The following is a 20,983-nucleotide window of genomic DNA, read 5'->3' as shown; positions in this document are numbered from 1 at the left end:
CGTTTACCAGATCAAGACATAGGGCTCATGGCGGGTGTCACCGGTCGACAGTGAATGCTTACATCTTCCTATGCACCTGATCCCACCTCAGGTATATCCAGGGGTCCATATTTGCCCAACTCTTTATTTTGTATTCCTTATAGGATTTATGAGATTGATCATTGTTGGTAATCTTCACCTTTCATGTTAAACATCTTAGATTTGTCGAGGCGCTGGGATCGGTAATAGAACTGACGGACTTCCTGCGAAATCAATGCTCTAATCAAAAGTCTACGTCGATCGGTTTGGGTTGTATACAACGTATATATGTGTTGTAGTGCTGAATTCAGGCAGTAAATCGTGCACGGTATTAATTTGTGAATTTTGAGATACACACACCCGCGCGCGCGCACACGCACGCACACAGGAACTTTAAAGTGTCCACGTGTCTTAATTTTTGTAAGGAATAATGTTAGAAAAAGACACCTTGTCATTATAACAATACATGTGTGACATTTGAAGATTTGATAAAAAGTTAACAACAGACTAGAAATGAATTGATTTTTTACTCAGTGTATGATAAACTGGTACTGACAACCTCCATCAAAATATACAAAACACTAGCCATTTTAGGGACCTTATGTCAATAACATAGAGTGCTCTGGTATTGATATATTTATGGTAAAAACAACACATAAATAGGTGAAAATGCAGTTTAAGAAAGCATACGCACTTCATATGGGGAGGAGATGTAAACAGAATTCAGACCGTCTGTCATTTTCGTGTCCATAATTGATCGAGACAATAGAAATTCATGTGTGACACCAAGATTACTTATGACCAAGCAGGGCATTCTGCTCTCAATGTTAATCCAGACCACAACTTGTAATGGGGGTACCAAAAAGAAGACGGGAACGTCACAGAAATGATCTCCAGGTATCCAAAAATTGAATGATGTACTTGTAGCACCATCAACATGCAAAATTTTCGTTTTGTGACCTCTAAATGTTAATGTTTGTAAATTGTTTCTTCCTGTGCAGTGCCTCGCCTGATTTTGTGACCTCTAAATGTGAATGTTTGTAAATTGTTTCTTCCTGTTCAGTGCCTTGCTTGATTTTGGTCTGATGGTTAAGCCTGTATTGTATGACTCTCATGGAAATCCTATTGACCCTGACTACCTCATCATGCCATATTCCCTCCCAACCATGAATACTTCATCACTACGAGGTAAAAACACATTAGTTCACTTTGAAATGTATGAAACTTTTATAGAATTCATTTGAATATTCAGTAACACTTTAAGAGGCTTGCACCTGAGATATGGAGTAATGTCAATTTTTTGGGAAGTGTATTTTAATTTCTACATTTAAGGAGAATTAGAAAAATAGGAAATTAAAAAGAAAAAAGCTAGGGTAGCAACGCTTGTTATTGAACTACAGTGTCCTAAACATGACCTTTTTGCACCTAAACTTTATTCAATAAAACTTGATTTGTCTGTTGGTGTCAACACAACATAAGCAACACAAATCAATCGTTACATAGAATAAATACAAGATCGGTAAAGTTGTCTACTAGTAACCAGCTACTAGTAACTGGCTACTCAAAAAGAGTATATGTATCAATTTTCAGATACCACCCTTAAGGAAGTCAGCTACTTATACCTTTTGATTCCAGGTAACCTGAAATTTCAAGTTTTTCATAAATATCTTAAAGAACGCCTTGTTTGTATTAGATATCTGACTAATTTACAACTATCCATGTGAAGTGGAGTGGTATTAGGTATCTTGATATGCCATCAATTTTCAGATATCACCCTTAAGCTACTTATACCTTTTGATTACAGGTAACATGAATATCAAGTTTTTTACCAATATTTTAAGATATTTATGAAAAACTTGAAATTTCAGGTTACTTGGAATCAAAAGGTATAAGTAGCTGACTTCCTTAAGGGTGATATCTGAAAATTGATGGCATATCAAGATACCTAATACCACTCCACTTCACATGGATAGTTGTAAATTAGTCAGATATTTAATACAAACAAGGAGTTATTTAAGATATTTATGAAAAACTTGAAATTTCAGGTTACCTGCAATCAAAAGGTATAAGTAGCTGACTTCCTTAAGCGTGATATCTCAAAATTGATGGCATATCAAGATACCTAATACCATTCCACTTCACATGGATAGTTGTAAATTAGTCAGATATCTAATACAAACAAGGAGTTCTTTGAGATATTTATGAAAAACTTGAAATTTTAGGTTAACTGGAATCAAAAGATATAAGTTGCTGACTTCGTTAAGTATGATATCCGAAAATTATTAGCATATCAAGATACCTAATATCACACCTCTTCACGTGGATAGTTGTAAATTAGTCAGATATCTATATAGTATATGGATAGTTGTAAACTAGTCAGATATCTAATACAAGCACAGAGTTCTTTAAGATATTTATGAAAAACCTGAAATTTCAGGATAACAGGAATCAAAAGGTATAAGTAGCTGACTTCCTTAAGCGTGATATCTGGAAATGTATGGCATGTCAAGATACCTAATGTCACTTTTCTTCACTTTGATAATTGTAAATTAGTCAGATATCTAATGCAAACTCAGAGTTCCTTATGATATTTGCGAAAAACTTGAAATTTCAGTTTACCTGCCATCAAAAGGTATATGTAGCTGACTTCCTTAAGCGTGATATCTGAAAATTGATGACATATCACGATACACAATATCACTACTCGCCATACGTATCATTGTAAGTTAGTTAAATATATGATATAAACACGGAGTTCCTTAAGGTATTCACACGGATCTTGAAATTTCATTGTACCGATAATCAAAATGTATAAGTAACTGATTTCCTAAAGAGCGATATCTGAAAATTCGTGGCGTACCAAAACACCATCTATCACTTCTTGCCATATGTATAGTCGTAAATTCGTCAGATATCTAATACAAACATAAAGTCCAACATAAAGTTTCTTACGGTATTCACACTTATGTTGAAATTTCAGGGTAACTCGAATCAAATTGTAAAAGTAGCAAATATCTCAAAATGGATGGTATATCAAATGATTGAAGGTCTGAATTCAATCCGTATCACTTTTAAAGTAAACACTCAGTTGAAAAAGTTTATTCGTATTTTGCATTGCAACGTTATGTAATTGGGGATAACTGAGCATGAAATTTCATACGACTCCTCGTCCTCTTTAGAAATAAATATGATAGATAATAATTTTCAAACTCATTAACCATTTATCTGGTAGCGAGCTATCAGTAATTAAAACTTTTATATTTTGTAGTAGCTGGCTACGAGTAGCTAACTTTTCTTACTTTTAGTAGCTGGCTACTAGTAACTGGCTACTAGTAGCTAACTTTTCCTGGTTCAAGTAGCTGGCTACTAGTAGCCAACTTTTCTTTTTTGAAGTAGCCAATTACTAGTAGCTGGTTACTAGTAGTCAACTCTACCGATCTATAAATACATAATCATGTCTTACATTACTGATAAAAAAGTTTAATACTAGTATTGGAAATAATAAATTTTTACACTTGATGTATGAAAAAAATCATGATATCAAATTTGAGAGTTTAAAAGGACATATTAGGAGTAATGTCAGTTTCTAAAATTTCACTTGATTTTCAAGGTTTTGTCTTAAGATTAAAAATGAAACTAAAGAAAAGTGGGGGTGAAAGACAATTTTTTTTTTAAAAATTATTGGCGAAAATACTGAATTTTTATGCAAAATTTCGAGTAAACTAATTCAAACTCTTTAAAGAATTGGTGTTCTGTTTGGAAAATGATATAAACCAAATGAATGAATTACAACTAGTTCCAAGTCCCAACTACCTGTATCATAAATCATAAAACCGAAAGACACGTTTAATGGTAAAAAAATAGAAGATATGTCAGATGAAAGAGAAACTGTAATGTCACGCAGATTTAGAACTTCTTGATTTTTCAACTGGATAGGGTTCAGTAATAGATGCGTAATAAATTTGCACCAATGGGATCAGTGTTGAACCAGTAAATAATTAGTTACAGCATCCTGCGCAGTGTACTCAAAAGCTCAGGAGCTCGTTTTCTTTATGTTCCCATGCAGTGATATTATTCACACTACTGAATTCATCCGAATATGAATTAATTATACACGAAAGAAAAACATCAGAAAAGAATATATGAAATGCTGTTTGTAAGAACAGTTACACACGAACAACATATATCTATACATACATTGTAGTTACACAACATTTCTATAATCCATTGTTGATATAGTCTACAAAAACATTCATTATTTGATTATTAGAGTAATCCTAATTTGCACGAACTTGCTTATGTCACGTGACACTTAAAACAACCCACCAGATCCAGCACACAACAAAACTTACCAAAACCCAGTGGTAATGATTTTAACTGTACTATGTAAATATATATGCCATTTGATCATTATGGAACACTAAATGGATTAAATGTTTGAATGTAGAGAAGCTGTTTTCCGAGAAGAAATGCATCGCAATGAGATTCCGAGTCTATGGTTATCTGCCCCTAGCTGTGTTCCAGCGACTTCTCTCTTCCGCTGTCTCGTTGTGGTCAGTCATGAATTATTCCGCTAAGCCTCTTTTGATGTCTAATCTTGGAGCTTTCTCATTGGACAATTACCACCGCCTCATTTTGGCAAGTCACTTCAATACTATTGACGTTTACATTTACCATAAAACTGCCAGTAGACATATAAATCCAAGTGTCACTCGAAATGTACGCCATTTTCTGGAACTGAATCTTCGGCGCATTTTATGCGTGACATCGTTAGTGAGGCAGACGACACAGTTTGTTCATAGCAAAGAAGATGACGTCATACACATTACCACGAAAGAAAAGGTGGGTTTATGTACAGTGTAATACATGTATCCTTCATTGCAATATTGCTTTTATCGTGAATTCTTCACGATTTATATTTTTCAGAACGAAACAGAGGTAAAGGTTAATGAAAACATCTATGTAGCGGAGTTGGCAACATGTAATTCTTTTACATCCTGCTTTGCAACAGTGGATGAATTGCGGAACAAGGAAGAGTGGAAATGTGAAAAGCATACTGTGGGTGGAGAATCCCCTGATCTCCTAGGTGTTTGGTATCCAGTTAAGGTATTGCAACCGTTTAGTTCATTTTCTATATATTGTTATTGGTCATTTCTATGCATTCTAACCGGTCAGTTCATTTGATGTATCGTTACTAGTTACTTTTATAGATTGCATACGGTCAATTCATCGTAACATTGGGTATTTTATGCATTCATTAATAGATAACATGTCTGTTCAAAACTAAATCCAGAGTTAGGACCTTCATTATCCTAATATTTGGTTCTTTACTCAGGAGAATTTCTTGGATCCTGTACACATTGGTAGATGTGAGGCGACCTGCAAAGGTATGAAACGGTACTTAGTGCACTAACAAAACTGGTTGACCGTATAAATATATCATGGGGTTGTTAGCTCTAGACCGTCCATCCATCTGCCTGAATCAAATTACAAATTCCTTCACCCTCGCCTCTCCCGTAGTCTGAGTGATTGTGGGGGCGCAACCGAATGTTTCTTAACCAGCTGTGTTTCCCCGCTTCACGTCTGTCCACTCTTTGATGTTGTCCTCTCATCTCTTCCTCTGCCTTACTCGCCTTCTCGCTCACCGTACGGTGCCTTAAAGGATAGACTTGATAAGTCCTGATGATTGTGAGATTTTCCCGTATCACTTAAGTTTGCAGTTTTTACCGTGGTCTAGATATCTTCATAGGGCTCATTAACTTGTCTGATCCTGTCTTCTTCATTAATGATGTGATCTTTGTAGGAAATGAAGAGAAGTATGTGAAAGCATCTCATCTCAAAGGCCTGTATCCTTCTTTCAGTGTCTGCTGTTAGGGTCCATGATTCACAAGCGTATAGGAATATGGATATGAACTTGGAGCGCATCAGTCAATCTTTGAGCTGAGCGCAATTTTCCTGTCCTACCAAATGGTTTTGAGTTTGGTGAGCGCTGTGGTGGTTTGGACGATTCCGGTGAGTATGTCAGGTTTGGACCTTTCGTCTTCGACAATGGTTTCGAGATGTTTGAAGTTGTTGACAGTGGCCAGCCTCTCATCGCTCACTATAATGTCAGTGCTGATATGCCATTGTTGTTGTTTGTCATCATTTGTTCTTTTCTGCACTAATCGGCATTCCGTAGACTGTAGGTGTTTTATCCAAGCGTTCTACAAGGTCTACAAGTTCATCTTCTCCTGCAAGGCCGTCTATGTCATCGACAAAACGCAAGATGGTGATAGTTCTGTCGCCAATGTTGACTGCTCCGTTATGGTCTTCTGATGCTTAGCCATGATCTTCTCCAAAAGAGGTTGAATAAGGATGGGGAAAGCAGGTATCCTTGCTTCACTTCGACTGTGGTCCTGAACCAGGCCCCAATGCTGTTGTTGAGTATATTGCGTTGGTTACCTTGTCATAGAGGTGTTCGATGATTGTGATCAGGTTAGCATTAATGCTGTACAGCCTCATGATGGCTCATAACGCTGCATGCCATACTCTGTTGAACGCCTTCTTAAAGTCAACGAAGACGTAGTAGATGTCTTGTTGGTGTTGGAGGTACCTTTTGCACGGTATCCAGAGGTTGAAGATTTTCTCTGTTGCGCTGCGCCCTGTTCTGAAGTCTGTCTGTTCTTCAGCAATAATATTCTCTGCTTGTGGCTTCAACCTATTCAGCAGTATCTACAGCATGGCTTTGCTTGGATGGCTAATAAGGCTGATGGTGTGGTAATTCAAGCACTGTTGTAGGTTGATTTTCTGGGGTGTGTGTGTGAATTTATTAGGGATTGTGTCCATGATATAGACCAGTCTCCTGTCTGCCATATCTTGTTGCAGACAATGAGAAAGACGCTGATCCCTGTTTCTCCTCCTGTCTTGACTAGCGCTGATGGTATATTGTCCACTCCCGCTGATTTCCTCTTCTTCAGCGATCTCACTGCTGCTTCTACTTCTGCTTCACGAAGAATGGGTGCTTGTCTTTGTTGGTTGCAGGGGGTACATGTAGTATCATTGGGTCTCCCGTGGCTCTGTAACTGTACAGCTTGGAGCAATACTCAGTCCAACGCTGTAGCATGCCTTTGTCCTCTGTCAGACACTTGACAACTTTGTCTTAGATGGTGGTACTCCGTCCGTTTTGTACTGACCAGTTCTTTCTCCAGTTGATAATCTTTCTTGCTGTTGTTCTTCAGGTTTCCTTCTATGTCCTGACATTGTTATTCTATCCAGTTCTCTTTTGCCCTTTTCATGCTCTTCTTGACTTGTTGGTTAATAGCTCAATACTGCTATGCTCCTACTAGATCATTCTTCTACTTCTTAAATTCTGTTCCACAGATAAAGGATGTCAGCTGTGACACAGGGCTTCCTTATTGTGCGATGTTTGCCAAGGATCTCACTCGCGGTGTCGGTTATTGCTGCATTGAAAGTGTTAATCGATGATCTGTGTCATCAGCATCAAGGGTGGTCCATGTTGCAAACGCTGGGTCCTTCAGTTGAATCTTGTCTGTCCTTTTCCCTTGACCCTCTTCAGGTGAATTTTGAAGGTCATCATCACGAGTTCATGGTCGCTTCCGATTTTTTCTCATGGAAAAGTGAGAGTTCTTGTGATGTTCACACAGGACTGGAAGTGTCTCTTCATCTTGGTGTAGTTTATCTGATTGCTGTGATCTCCATTTGGGCTATACCATTTTCTGGAGTGAATGATACAAATAAATCATGAATGTGCCCATCTTCTGGATGAAATTATGCAAATTAATCATTAATGTACAGACAATGTCTTACTGCTGTCAACCCTACATAAGAACAATCTGTAAACGTGTTTTTGAAATACTTACGTTTATACAATATTTGCCTGAATAACCGATAAAATTACCTTTCTCTAAAGAGTGCATCATTCTATAGATTTTTATGATGAACAGCAGCTAGATCAGCGTTTCCAAACATACGATACTTTATATAGACACGTAGTGTTGGTGATCTACTTTTGTGTATCGATGCAAGAAATCAATTCTGATATCAAGATATATCTGAAAAATGTGCTAATATCTGATTCAAAACTTTTTATGTTGATTTATTTATATCGATTTGATACTTAAAGAGACACTACAGCTCATTTTACGCAAAAATCATTAAATAACAATTTTCCCAGCGCTTTTTCAATTTTTGTTGCATTGTTGAATGTATGAACTTTGCGAAAATAACACTTATCTTAAGTCAAAAATTCTCGTTTTAACGTAAAATTTAATACTTTTTGATGGCCTATACAAAAAATATCGAATCTCCTCCTTTCGGTCTTCAGACGCATGCGCATAGACAGTAAACAGTGCAGCATGTCGTCCAGTGAGAGAAAGTGTAGTGGATAGATAGATCCAGAATTTTGACAGATTCTGTAAGAAAAGAGGTAAAAATAAAATGAGATAAAACTAATATGTGAAATAAGATTGACATTGTGATTAGTATGACTGTTGGAAAACAAAGGGCTAGGAGAAACGATTATAACTCGGTGGCGGATCTAGCTAGGATTTCCGAAGGGGGATGAGAAAGTCAAATATTAGCCAAAGTAATCGGCTTTCTGGGTGCAAAATTTGGATTTTCACTCACAATTTGTGGCGAGAGGGAGGGGGGATCCTGCCCCCCCCCCCCCTAAATCTGCCATCGGGACTAGCCGCGAAGACACTGCTTTTTAAAAGTAAACTTGTGCTATTTTTATCTGAACACACACGTGTTAGTTGTAAAAACATCGGTCAATTGGAACATGGAAGGGCTTCTGTTGAAACAATGATTTATATAATTACTTATTATAAGGAGCAGGGAATAATCTTATACTTGAAAGGTGAGTGTGGACCCCCTTGAAGGGGAATTTAAATAATTTCCTACACAACACCTTTGCTGTCATTCAAAACCACGTGGTGTAAATAAGCATTCAATTGTCCGAGTCAGCATGAAGAAACCTTTGAATTCCGGACGACCTTCAAAGCGCATTTGAGAGTAAATTGATGCATCCAAATTGTTCAAAATTGTCAGTATCGATATGTCATTTATCATTTTATCAATACGTGTTTTAAAAAACACTTTATTAAAATGTGGAAAATGAGCTGTAGTGTCTCTTTAAAAAAATTGCCCGCGCTGGTAAACTAGAAATGTTGAGATCAATGTTTTGATTGCAGAATTTGTTAAATAAATTCAAATATGTGCTAGAGTACAGAGTGAGCTTTCGGTAAAAACAAATGTTCATCAAAATATCTAATTACATGAGTTCAAGGTTAACACTTTTGATATACTTATCATCAAATCTAAACACAAGACACTTAATCCCAAACGAAATCCGTTACGTCTTTAGCTCAACAGTAAGAAAATGCCTAACGTATTCCCCTCTGCAACAATAAATGGGTTGTGGTAAACGATGGATATTTACATTAAGAATTTTATACCCTGATGCATAGTGCATACTACCATTAATATAATTTTCACGTCAGAGATTAATATTGTACTTCTCAAGTATCGTATTAACCTCAAATATGTCAATAATTGCAATAGCTGAAATCTAACAAAGTAGAAACAAAGATAACTTTATTATGTCTCCCCTTTCAGGGGGAGACATATTGGTTTTGTACTTTCCGTCCGTCCATCCGTCTCTCTGTCACAAAATCTTGTGAACGCTTCTCCTCCTATATGGCTTATCGGATAGACTTGAAACTTCATATATTGCTTCATTGCCATTTGTAGATGTGCATATTGTCAGGACAGGAGGATCCAATTATTTTCCTAAAAGTTATAGTGAATCTTAAGAGGGATGGAGGATGTAAAATAGCTTGCGAACGCTTCTCCTCCTATATGGCTTATTGGATAGATTTAAAACTTTGTACAATGCTTCATTGTCATTTGTAGATGTGCATATTGTCAGGACAGGAGGACCTAATTTTCCTAAAAGTTATAGTGGATCTAAGAGGAATGGAGGATATAAAATAGCTTGTGAACACGTCTCCTATATGGCTTATCGAATAGTTTTGAAACTTTGTACAATGCTTCATTGCCATTGGTAGATGTGCATATTGTCGGGATAGGAGGGTCCAATTGTTGCCTTTAAAGTTATAGTGGATCTGAAGGGTGGAGGGTAGAAAATAGTTCGTGAACACTTCTCCTATGTGTCTTATCAGAGTTCATATGGCTGCTAATGCGTTCCACTCCATACCATGCAATATATTGAAGGGAGGTTTCATTTGGAGAACTTCCAATTTGGAGTGCTGGGGAGATATTTGTTTTTCATAAAAACAATCTCTAGTTTTCACCTGCACGTGTTGTCGAGGTGAATTTGATTTCTCCAATATCAGTCTAAAATCATCGGGAATTTGAAAATTTATATGATTGGTTATTATTTTTATGGTCATCCAATAAATATTAGCGTCACTAATCATTTTCGACTAGTCCATGTAATCGGAACATCGCTCGGCCTTTTTCCTCAAGTCGAGATAAAACGGAAACGCCTGAACGATGTTTCGATCGTAGGTCGTACATGTAAAACTTATACAAGGTGAGACAGGTAAGAAAGCCAAATGGTGCAATTTACATCGCTAGACGACGTACAATTTAAGCGGCTTCCCGTCGATAAAGAAAACACCGAGAAGGCCGTAGAAATGGTAATAAAAATATTTCGAAGCTCTTTAGTAGAGAAAGGATTTTCTCCCGATTTCGAATCTCTGAGCCATATCCAGTATTTTACCCAACTTTGCTACAGTTCATCAAATGTTACAATTAATGGCATCGTAAATTTGAGGGAAATTGTTAAAAATCAACTCATCACCCATTATGTTGTCGTCGAAATGAAGATGATTTTTGAATCATTAAATTATTCGATCATAAAATAAATTATTGACATTTTTCGGTCAATGCTTTAGTTACCCTCGAAGTACAATATTTACCTCGGGCTCGGAGAACTCCCCGGCTAGCTAAAACATCGTATGAGCCTAAAATATACTGGTATATATAACGTCATTCAAATTTACTTTCTACAAAGTGTCTTTACTGTTAACCTGGTTTTTGTAGCTTAAATAAATACAATATTCCATATAAAATCTAAATGAAGTGAATCAAAGTGGAAAATGTATAAGGAGCCTAATCTACATGCAACTCCGCATGCTTCCCAAACATATCCTTCCCACAGGCATAGCGTGAAAATGCGTAATGGCCACAAACAGAGATTGCTACCCCCTGCGCTGGGCCCCAGGGGAGGATATCATAGCATATTTGGAATATTTCGGTAGGGAAAGTTGCAATCTATCGGTTGTTAAGATTACAAAAGTCTGATTTATTCTGTCTAAATTTTTAGATCCTTAAATGCGCGGCAAGCATAGGAGTTTCATAAAAAACATTTTTTTTTCGGATTTCCAAATCATTCAGAATTGGACGGGTAATAGGCACACACACACACACAGTCAAATGAGAGGAAGAAAGGTGAAAAGCATTACACCCTAAAAGCAAAAAAGTGCATACCCTGCGCCGTGGCGTATTGACATTATAGGACTGATCCCAACGATCTTTCTGTAGACTATTGATCACACTTTTCCTTGATGCAGATTGTGTATGTATGTTGATACAGTGGCTCATAGTTTTTAAATGATTTTGTCTACCCCACCCCAGCTTTTCAGCAGATAATTCTTCAAAATCTCTGGCCATCGGAAGGATATCTAGAGCTACAATCTTGATTCGACAGAGTTTCTGCTATTAATGCTTTGAAAAGTGTGTACCTAGATTTGCTGATGATTTTGTTTGTTTGGTTGACCAGAATTTTCTTAAGTTTGTTTGTTTATTTGTTGATGTTAATTTGTACGGTGATGTAATTTTAAAGTAAGCATCGTTTTTGCATTCACATGATTGAGCCCTACATAACAAGTTAGGGTTATATAATCCAGTATTAAGGTCCTTAAAATATCATAATAAAATGTTACCTAGGACTAAAGGAGTACCTGCTGACAAAAGCCCCGTCTGAACAGCTGCTAGGTAGGCTAGCGAGGCGACTTGACCCGGAGATTATTTCAACCATCGCACAGCGACTAGGCTTGACGTACTCCGAGCTTAGGCGAGTCCGGGAGCTGACGCTGGAGTCTACAGTATGGCGGCGCTCCTTCCAGACTCTCCATACTGTTATAAACAAACATAATCTAACTGTCGGTCAGCTGCAGGAAGCTGTTATGGCAGAGGGAGTGGAGAAACACATCATTTGTCAGGTATAATTCTCTGCAGATTTACCACGAGAGAAACCTAGAGTTCTAAATTTAGGTGACTACGTTGCAAAATAACAGCTGACATTTTGTGACACACGTATATTAGTTTTTGATAATATCTTTAATGGTTTTCTAGTATCACATATCGTTGAAATCCATATTAAAGGTCATCAAGCTATTGCTTTATTGAAATTCTCTAGCTGCATTAATCTCCAAATCAAACAAAAACAATTAACCTTTAGAAAGTTCGTGAAGTTAGATACGCGACACTTCTCATTCAGGCATAAATATATTTTATATAGAACGTTAATTCATACATACTACGTAAATTCCTTATGAACTATCAAACAAAGGAAAGGAAAGCTCACCGTACACACTGTTATCGCTGATAAGCCTTGTAGTACATATCACAGAGTATGTTTTAAAGCTGGTACATTTTAACACTAGCTGTATACAGTGCCACACGTGTTCCCACCACAGCTATATATATTACATGTAATATGTACAGTGTTACAAATATTCTGACACTAACTGTAAACAGTGTTACACATATTTTGACACTAACTGTAAACAGTGTTACACATATTTTGACACTAATTGTAAACAGTGTTACAAATATTCTGACACTAACTGTAAACAATGTTACACGCATTTGACACTAACTATAAACACAGTGTTACACGCATTTGACACTAACTATAAACAGTGTTATACATATTTTGACACTGACTGTAAACAGTGTTACACATATTTTGACACTAACTAGAAACAGTGTTACACATATTTTGACACTAACTATAAACAGTGTTACACATATTTTGACACTAACTGTAAACAGTGTTACACATATTTTGACACTAACTGTAAACAGTGTTACACATATTTTGACTTTAACTGTAAACAGTGTTACACATATTTTGACTTTAACTGTAAACAGTGTTACACATACTTTGACTTTAACTATAAACAGTGTTACACGTATTTTACACTAACTCTAAACAGTGTTACACATATTTTGACACTAACTATAAACACAGTGTTACACGCATTTTGACACTAAATATAAACAGTGTTATACGCATTTGACAGTAAGTATAACACAGTGTTACACGGTGTTTGACACTAACTATATATTTATGAAACAAAATTTAGCCCCGATTGTCATGGTTCAAGAAACTTCATTCTACATCTGAGATGAAAATGTTTGCATATTGTATCGAGAGAAGTGTGAGCTAGTCGTTCTTGAGGATAATTATGATTTTTTAAAGCAATTTCACTATGTGAAGCAAGGCTACACATAAAGTTGTCTAATAAGTTATGACATCTAATAAGTCATGACATCTGATAAGTCATGACATCTGATAAGTTATGGCATCTAATAAGTCATGGTATCTGATAAGTTATGGCATCTAAGAAGTCATGACATCTGATAAGTTATGGCATCTAATAAGTCATGGTATCTGATAAGTTATGGCATCTAATAAGTCATGGTATCTGATGAGTTATGGCATCTAATAAGGCATGGTATCTGATAAGTCATGACATCTGATGAGTTATGGCATCTAATAAGTCATGGTATCTGATGAGTTGTGGCATCTAATAAGTCATGACATCTGATAAGTTATGGCATCTAATAAGTCATGACATCTGATAAGTCATGGTATCTGATAAGTCATGACATCTGATAAGTTATGGCATCTAATAAGTCATGGTATCTGATGAGTTATGGCATCTAATAAGTCATGACATCTGATAAGTCATGACATCTAATAAGTCATGACATCTGATAAGTCATGATATCTGATAAGTTATGGCATCTAATAAGTCATGACATCTGATAAGTCATGACATCTGATAAGTTATGACATCTAATAAGTCATGGTATCTGATAAGTTATGGCATCTAATAAGGCATGACATCTGATAAGTTATGACATCTAATAAGTCATGGTATCTGATAAGTTATGACATCTAATAAGTCATGGTATCTGATAAGTTATGACATCTAATAAGTCATGGTATCTGATAAGTTATAACATCTAATAAGTCATGGTATCTGATGAGTTATGGCATCTAATAAGTCATGGTATCTGATGAGTTATGGCATCTAATAAGGCATGGTATCTGATAAGTCATGACATCTGATGAGTTATGGCATCTAATAAGTCATGGTATCTGATGAGTTGTGGCATCTAATAAGTCATGCCATCTGATAAGTTATGGCATCTAATAAGTCATGACATCTGATAAGTCATGGTATCTGATAAGTCATGACATCTGATAAGTTATGGCATCTAATAAGTCATGGTATCTGATGAGTTATGGCATCTAATAAGTCATGACATCTGATAAGTCATGACATCTAATAAGTCATGACATCTGATAAGTCATGATATCTGATAAGTTATGGCATCTAATAAGTCATGACATCTGATAAGTCATGACATCTGATAAGTTATGACATCTAATAAGTCATGGTATCTGATAAGTTATGGCATCTAATAAGGCATGACATCTGATAAGTTATGACATCTAATAAGTCATGGTATCTGATAAGTTATGACATCTAATAAGTCATGGTATCTGATAAGTTATGACATCTAATAAGTCATGGTATCTGATAAGTTATAACATCTAATAAGTCATGGTATCTGATGAGTTATGGCATCTAATAAGTCATGACATCTGATAAGTTATGGCATCTAATAAGTCATGACATCTGATAAGTCATGACATCTGATAAGTTATGGCATCTAATAAGTCATGGTATCTGATAAGTTATGGCATCTAATAAGGCATGACATCTGATAAGATATGACATCTAATAAGTCATGGTATCTGATAAGTTATGGCATCTAATAAGTCATGGTATCTGATAAGTTATGACATCTAATAAGTCATGGTATCTGATAAGTTATGACATCTAATAAGTCATGGCATCTGATAAGTCATGACGTCTGATAAGTCATGACATTTGATAAGTTATGGCATCTGATAAGTTATAGCAATATTGTTCCCCTGACCGGGGGTTCTCTACACAATTTACCTTTTAAAATATTAATTTCTCGTATCCAATGAAAATCAACGAATCAAGACTAATTCTGCGTCATTTGGAACACTTGCGTGTCGCATACAAATTTACAGAAAGTATTTTATCAAAATATGGTCATTTACTAGAAACTCTGGATACAGTAAGTATCCGATATTATTGATAAGTTGGCAATGTTGGTATTCGATTACTAGTATATGTAGTTTTATTCAATTTTGCACTACTTTTAGAATTGTTTACACAATACTGGAAGGGTTGGTTTCAATTCTCTACAAACCTAAGTCTTTTAACATGTGAATATTATCCAACATTATAAGTGAAAGTCACGTGTCTTTCTGATATGACCTTAAAAATAGAGGTCCCGTATCACGTCGTTGGCACGCTAAAGAACCCCACTGTGACGTCAGTACTGTGCATAGGTCAAAGTGAGAGTCACCAAATATGGTGACTTTTCTACAACAGTTCTCGAATGAAAGTTAAAACAGCAAACAAAAACAACAAACTAGTTACATGCACACCAATTGGCTCTTTGTAATGATTCTAGGAATGGACAACTAAAGTCATATTCCTCTTTAATGAAGAAATATATTTTATATTTGAAAATACGTGAGGGCATGAATGGCGACACTTTACGCCGGCATACTTCACAAAGCGCGTCACAAAACGTATGCGGGCGTGAAACATTGCAGATCATACCTTCATATATTTTCAAAAATGAAATTTATTTTATAAGGACACTCTACTTTCATTTTTGTCAGAATTGCCAGTCTGGAAATAGACCATGTAATATATCGTCACGATTTATACGCACATTGCTTACAATAGCTACATTAATGTAGCTCTCTCCAATTTTGTTTATTCTGACGTTTTTGGGAGAGGGTTACAATTCCATAGGATCTTCGTAAGGCTGCAAATTGTTTAAGAATAACCTGTAATAAGCTGTATTTGTCTCCAATGTTGTTTACACTAAAAAGAGTACCAACTTTGCCCTTGGGTATGTCTAGTAAAGGTGTTTTTTTCATTAAATATCAGGTGGAGGCAGGCTACTGACAAATAAGTTGATGGTGCAGCGGTTTCAACACTTTCATTTAAAGTCAGCATTTCGAAAATTCAATGGTCATTATAACGATATAGTTTGCCAATACAACCTTGGGTCAAATGCTGTCTGACGTGTTTCATACTGATTGTTAGACCGTTCTTGGCACACTGATTTTGACAACGGATAACCTCGTTTACCTGATAGAGATATAGGGCTCACGGCGGGTGTGACCGGTCGACAGGGGATGCCCACTCCTCTTAGACACCTGATCCCACCTCTGGTGTGTCCAGGGTTCCGTGTTTGCCCAACTCTCTTTTGTATCGCTTATGAGGTAGGAGATTGACCATTGTTCGTTATCTTCACCTTTCATACAACATGCAAAATTATTCGTCTGCTACGCGATGCTTGTTATCGCAAGATCTCGTAGGTGGATCTCCCTTTTACCGAAATACAGAAGTTCTGGCAAGCAGTTGTGGTGAATTTGCCACAGGTTTGGGGAAAGCTCTGGCAAATGTTTGAAGCAAGTTTGTGACAAATTCATAATTACCATGTAAATGAGTTTTTCGTTAAACAGTTCTGGCAAGTTTGCGGCAAACGATTCTGGCAAACAGTTCTGGCAAGCATATTGATACAACTCAGCTTCTGGCAAATTTGAAGCCAACAGTTCTGGTAAATGTTTGCAGCAAACAGTTCTGGCAAATGTTTGCAGCAAATAATTCTAGCAAGGTGGCAAACAATGCTGGTAAACAAACTGAGAATTAAGTATTTGGTTTAATCATGACTAAAATATTTCAGAGTGGCACTGTCAAATTGATAATGACACGTTGTCATGCCTAAGCACATCTTGTTTAAAATATTTATCCAATTAATGTAAAATCTGAATCATATTTTATTGAAATGTCAATTCACCAAACCTTATATCCTGAAATCCAAGAGCGACCAGTTCTCATTTCAAATATTAGAAAGCCTTTGAACTCGACTGAGGTCATGGCTTTTCTTTTATTCTATTCCTATACTGTAAGGTATTCTTAAACCTTTTTACTGCATTGGTAGAAATCATTCATTTAATTTCAAGGCAAAGCATTTCAAATGACGAAATGAAAAGGTGTGAGCTTTTTTTTTTTTTTTTTTTTTTTTAATTTTGTTATTGCCTTTGAATCATTGTATGGGTCAAATATGAAACTTTAATTTCACATTTACCTTTACATTTGCTTCAGTGTGTCAAAAAATTAGGACCCTTATTGGCATATTCTTGTTTTCCATTTGAGAATACGAATTGCCTAAATACAAAACTATTTCATAGCACTCAATTTGTAGCTATATACATAATGAGTTCTGTAAGAATAAGACAAAAGCTACCATCATTAATTGAATCGAATCCCCAAGAATAGAACATTTTTGTGCAAATCATGTATGCAAGCAGATCAGGAAACTATAAAGTTGAATTTCATATGCATTTCACGGATAAAGGTTGTCAAAAATGTTTACCAAATACATTACATTCTAACAGAGTGATTTAGTATCTTAGAGCACCCACATGTTACATTTCTCAGTCGTGTTATGTTACACGGTCAAACCTTTCGAGATTCATTCTATTTAAGAGTTTCAAAACGTAACACTTTTACTATTAAAGTATTAAAACATAGGTGCTGAAATTTGGATGTGTTCAGTGTAGCAGAAGTCAGAAAAAAAGTCCTTGCTTTTCTAATTTCTCTAAGTGATTTATCTGAATCAATTATTAATTGTATATTATACTCCAAATGAAATGGAGTTAAAGTGTTGCATATCGGCTCCTGGTACATTAATGACTGTTATTGAATTGAACAACAAGCTTGTTATGTGTGTAGATGTAGCATTTGCAAATGTAAGATATTGATTTTTAAACAAATATGGAAGAAATCATATAGGCACCTGATAGCGTGTATATAATGATTTTCATAACCCCTTTATCCAATGAAAAAATAAACATGCATGTAGAACTATCATAATTTATCCAACTGACTAACGACTTATGATCTGCGGGGAAATCACGTGATCACATATATTGGATAAATTATCAGTTTGGTGTTATATATATGTATATATAATAATTACTTTTCGCAATGATCGGTAAAAGTATTGGTAAAAAATAAAAAAAGATACACGAAGACGTTTAGTAAACTTTTTACCTATATATATATATATATATATAAAGCACTAAATAATCACAACTAGGTACTGAAAATTTTCGCCCCAGCCCGGGGTCGAACCAGCGACGTACGTCACCCACCGCCTAGCAAGATTGTCAAACCAATGCGTAAGTCCACTCGGCCACAACGACTTCCCTAGAAAAGAATCTTTGTTATGCTCCTAAAGCGCTACTTATACACACTGATGCAATCTCACACAGTCGCTGTGTCATTCAGTGTTTAAAGCTGACATGAATTAATAAATATAGTATAATTCTATATGTCCGCCATATTTCTTTGCTAATCCGCCATATTAGTTGGAAATTCTATTGTTATATGTATCGGGGTTCGCATGGTATATAAGGGGACGAGCTTTGCTACGCTTCACTTCACATCAGTGTCTTCGATTTACCTGTGCGGGTAGCTTCGACAGGTAACATGTACATCTCCGATACTAATTTATAGAACATCAAGAAGAAATGAAATCACGTTTTGGAACACCACGCAGTGCTCAAAATTATAATAAACATATCGTACAGTAGTAAATCATTCTAAATATATATATTTGGATAAATATATATAGAATGCCTTTTCTTTACGTGAACGTGCGTAAATTTGCAGTAAATATGTCAAAACTATACAAAAATGCGGAGAAATTTTTCATCTTTTATCTGTTGATAAAATGGAATAAGCAAAGAGTATACAATCTATACCATTCACAATTACTTCAAGTAAAAGGCAAAGACATAAATACTACTGTACTTATAAAAATGGCATGTATGCTCGCCATGAAAACGCATCGAATGCGGACGACTATTTACCTGGGCCTACTCGTAATATCAGTAAAGGACCGCAGATGTACGTGTACACTTGTCGAAAATACTCTAAGTAGTAGTAAAACTCCCTTTATTTGCATAATCCATGAAACAAAACGATAAACTCCATTTGTATTCCAACAGTAAACAACATTGTCCATTGTACAGACTGGGACACACTTAGCCCGTGCCGATCAGCTATCTTCAATCAGGGGAAGTATCAGAGTATAATATTTACCCTGTATTGTGCGCATATGCTTTACTGGTCAAGGTATTGCAGATTTATAAATCAGGAAATCATTTAGGTACATAAATTTGCATATACAACACTGTACGAGTGTATGGGATGAGAGAGAGAGAGAGAGAGAGAGAGAGAGAGAGAGAGAGAGAGAGAGAGAACAACGAGAGAGATAACGACGAGAGAGAGAGAGGGGGGGACCGATGATCTTGTAATAATCGTGCTCTTATTAAGACAAATGATATCGTTAATTCAATAAAAAGAGAACAGTACTAGTAACTCAATATTGCTCTCATTAATTGATAATACAGATTTATTTGATTCATTTAAAGCACGCATTAATTAAAAATTAAACATATTTTGAAATAATGTTATTTTCAATTACTTAATTTTATGATAATTTGGCGCTCAATAGATCTTATATATCTATGCCATTTTGCGTTATTACATTCTGCGTCGAACTCGACGCAAATTGTACTAATGCAAAATGTAATAATCGAGTTTATCATATTATGCGTCGTTATCAAACATAAAGGGGAGAGGACAAGAGTGTCTGTCACCCACCTTTAATAACAATATCCATTTTTTGTTAGTTTGTAATGCAAATAAAAGATACATTGAGTGACAACCCCTCCCCCACTTACCCCAGCTTGAAAGTTCTGATATAATAGTAGAAGACACACACCACCACCAATTAAGAAAATGAAGATATGAGGCACTCATAGTAGAGGACTCTAACCACCCCATCCGACCCCCAACGATTGAAGAAAATGAAGTGTAGGGGAAAATTATTGAGGTAGTCAAAGTAAAAGACTCTTTAACCCTTCACCCCACATTGGGACTTTGAACATCGGACAAAACATCTTGGTTTGTTTGAGTGTTTTGTTTTGTTTTATTGCTGTTTTCGTTCATCTTTTTTAATTATTATTTTGAATGGCAAGAAATTTTGAAGAATCCAATTTTCCATTTTATCCCCTGTTGTACCCCCCCCCCCCCCATGAAAAATGACGATACATATCTGGTTATTATATGTACATTTTGTTTTGCAACACATGCATGTATACTAATTGTATGGTGCATGTAGAATTGCACCCTTTACCAAGTTTTCCTTCATTTACACAGTGTAAGAAATGGTAAACCAAAATCACAAAACAAAATGCATAAAGACCAAGATATTTTCAAGCGTAGGAACTTCATTCATGAATACATATAAATACATGTATTCAGAAAAATCGCATGCATGCATTGCAGGACTATAGCATTTGTGTGTTTTAACGTTTCTGTAACATGCCATAATGATTACTTCGAGGCTTGAGTGTAATTTATTCATAAATATTTTCATTTCGTAGATCTGGCGCAATGGCCATACCGCTGTACGTAGAAATATCAAATTCAAATGTATTCGATAAGAT

At 35.8% G+C, this 20,983-nt stretch overlaps 1 protein-coding gene across 1 annotated transcript in view; it reads left to right on the top strand.

Moving 5' to 3' along the window:
• LOC125662896 (uncharacterized) overlaps positions 1-20,983 on the top strand; it is a 59,906-nt gene that overhangs the window by 24,875 nt on the left and 14,048 nt on the right. Inside the window, exons 13-17 of the mRNA XM_056147469.1 lie at positions 1,082-1,206; positions 4,466-4,860; positions 4,945-5,124; positions 5,354-5,405; positions 11,992-12,266. Coding sequence (XP_056003444.1) covers positions 1,082-1,206; positions 4,466-4,860; positions 4,945-5,124; positions 5,354-5,405; positions 11,992-12,266 — 1,027 coding nt within the window. The remainder of the gene's footprint in view (positions 1-1,081; positions 1,207-4,465; positions 4,861-4,944; positions 5,125-5,353; positions 5,406-11,991; positions 12,267-20,983) is intronic.

This window comes from Ostrea edulis, chromosome 8 (assembly GCF_947568905.1).
Source record: "Ostrea edulis chromosome 8, xbOstEdul1.1, whole genome shotgun sequence".
NCBI classification, from domain to species: domain Eukaryota; kingdom Metazoa; phylum Mollusca; class Bivalvia; order Ostreida; family Ostreidae; genus Ostrea; species Ostrea edulis.
Note: the sequence above shows the minus strand (reverse complement) of the source record. Positions and strands in the feature narration are given on the sequence as shown.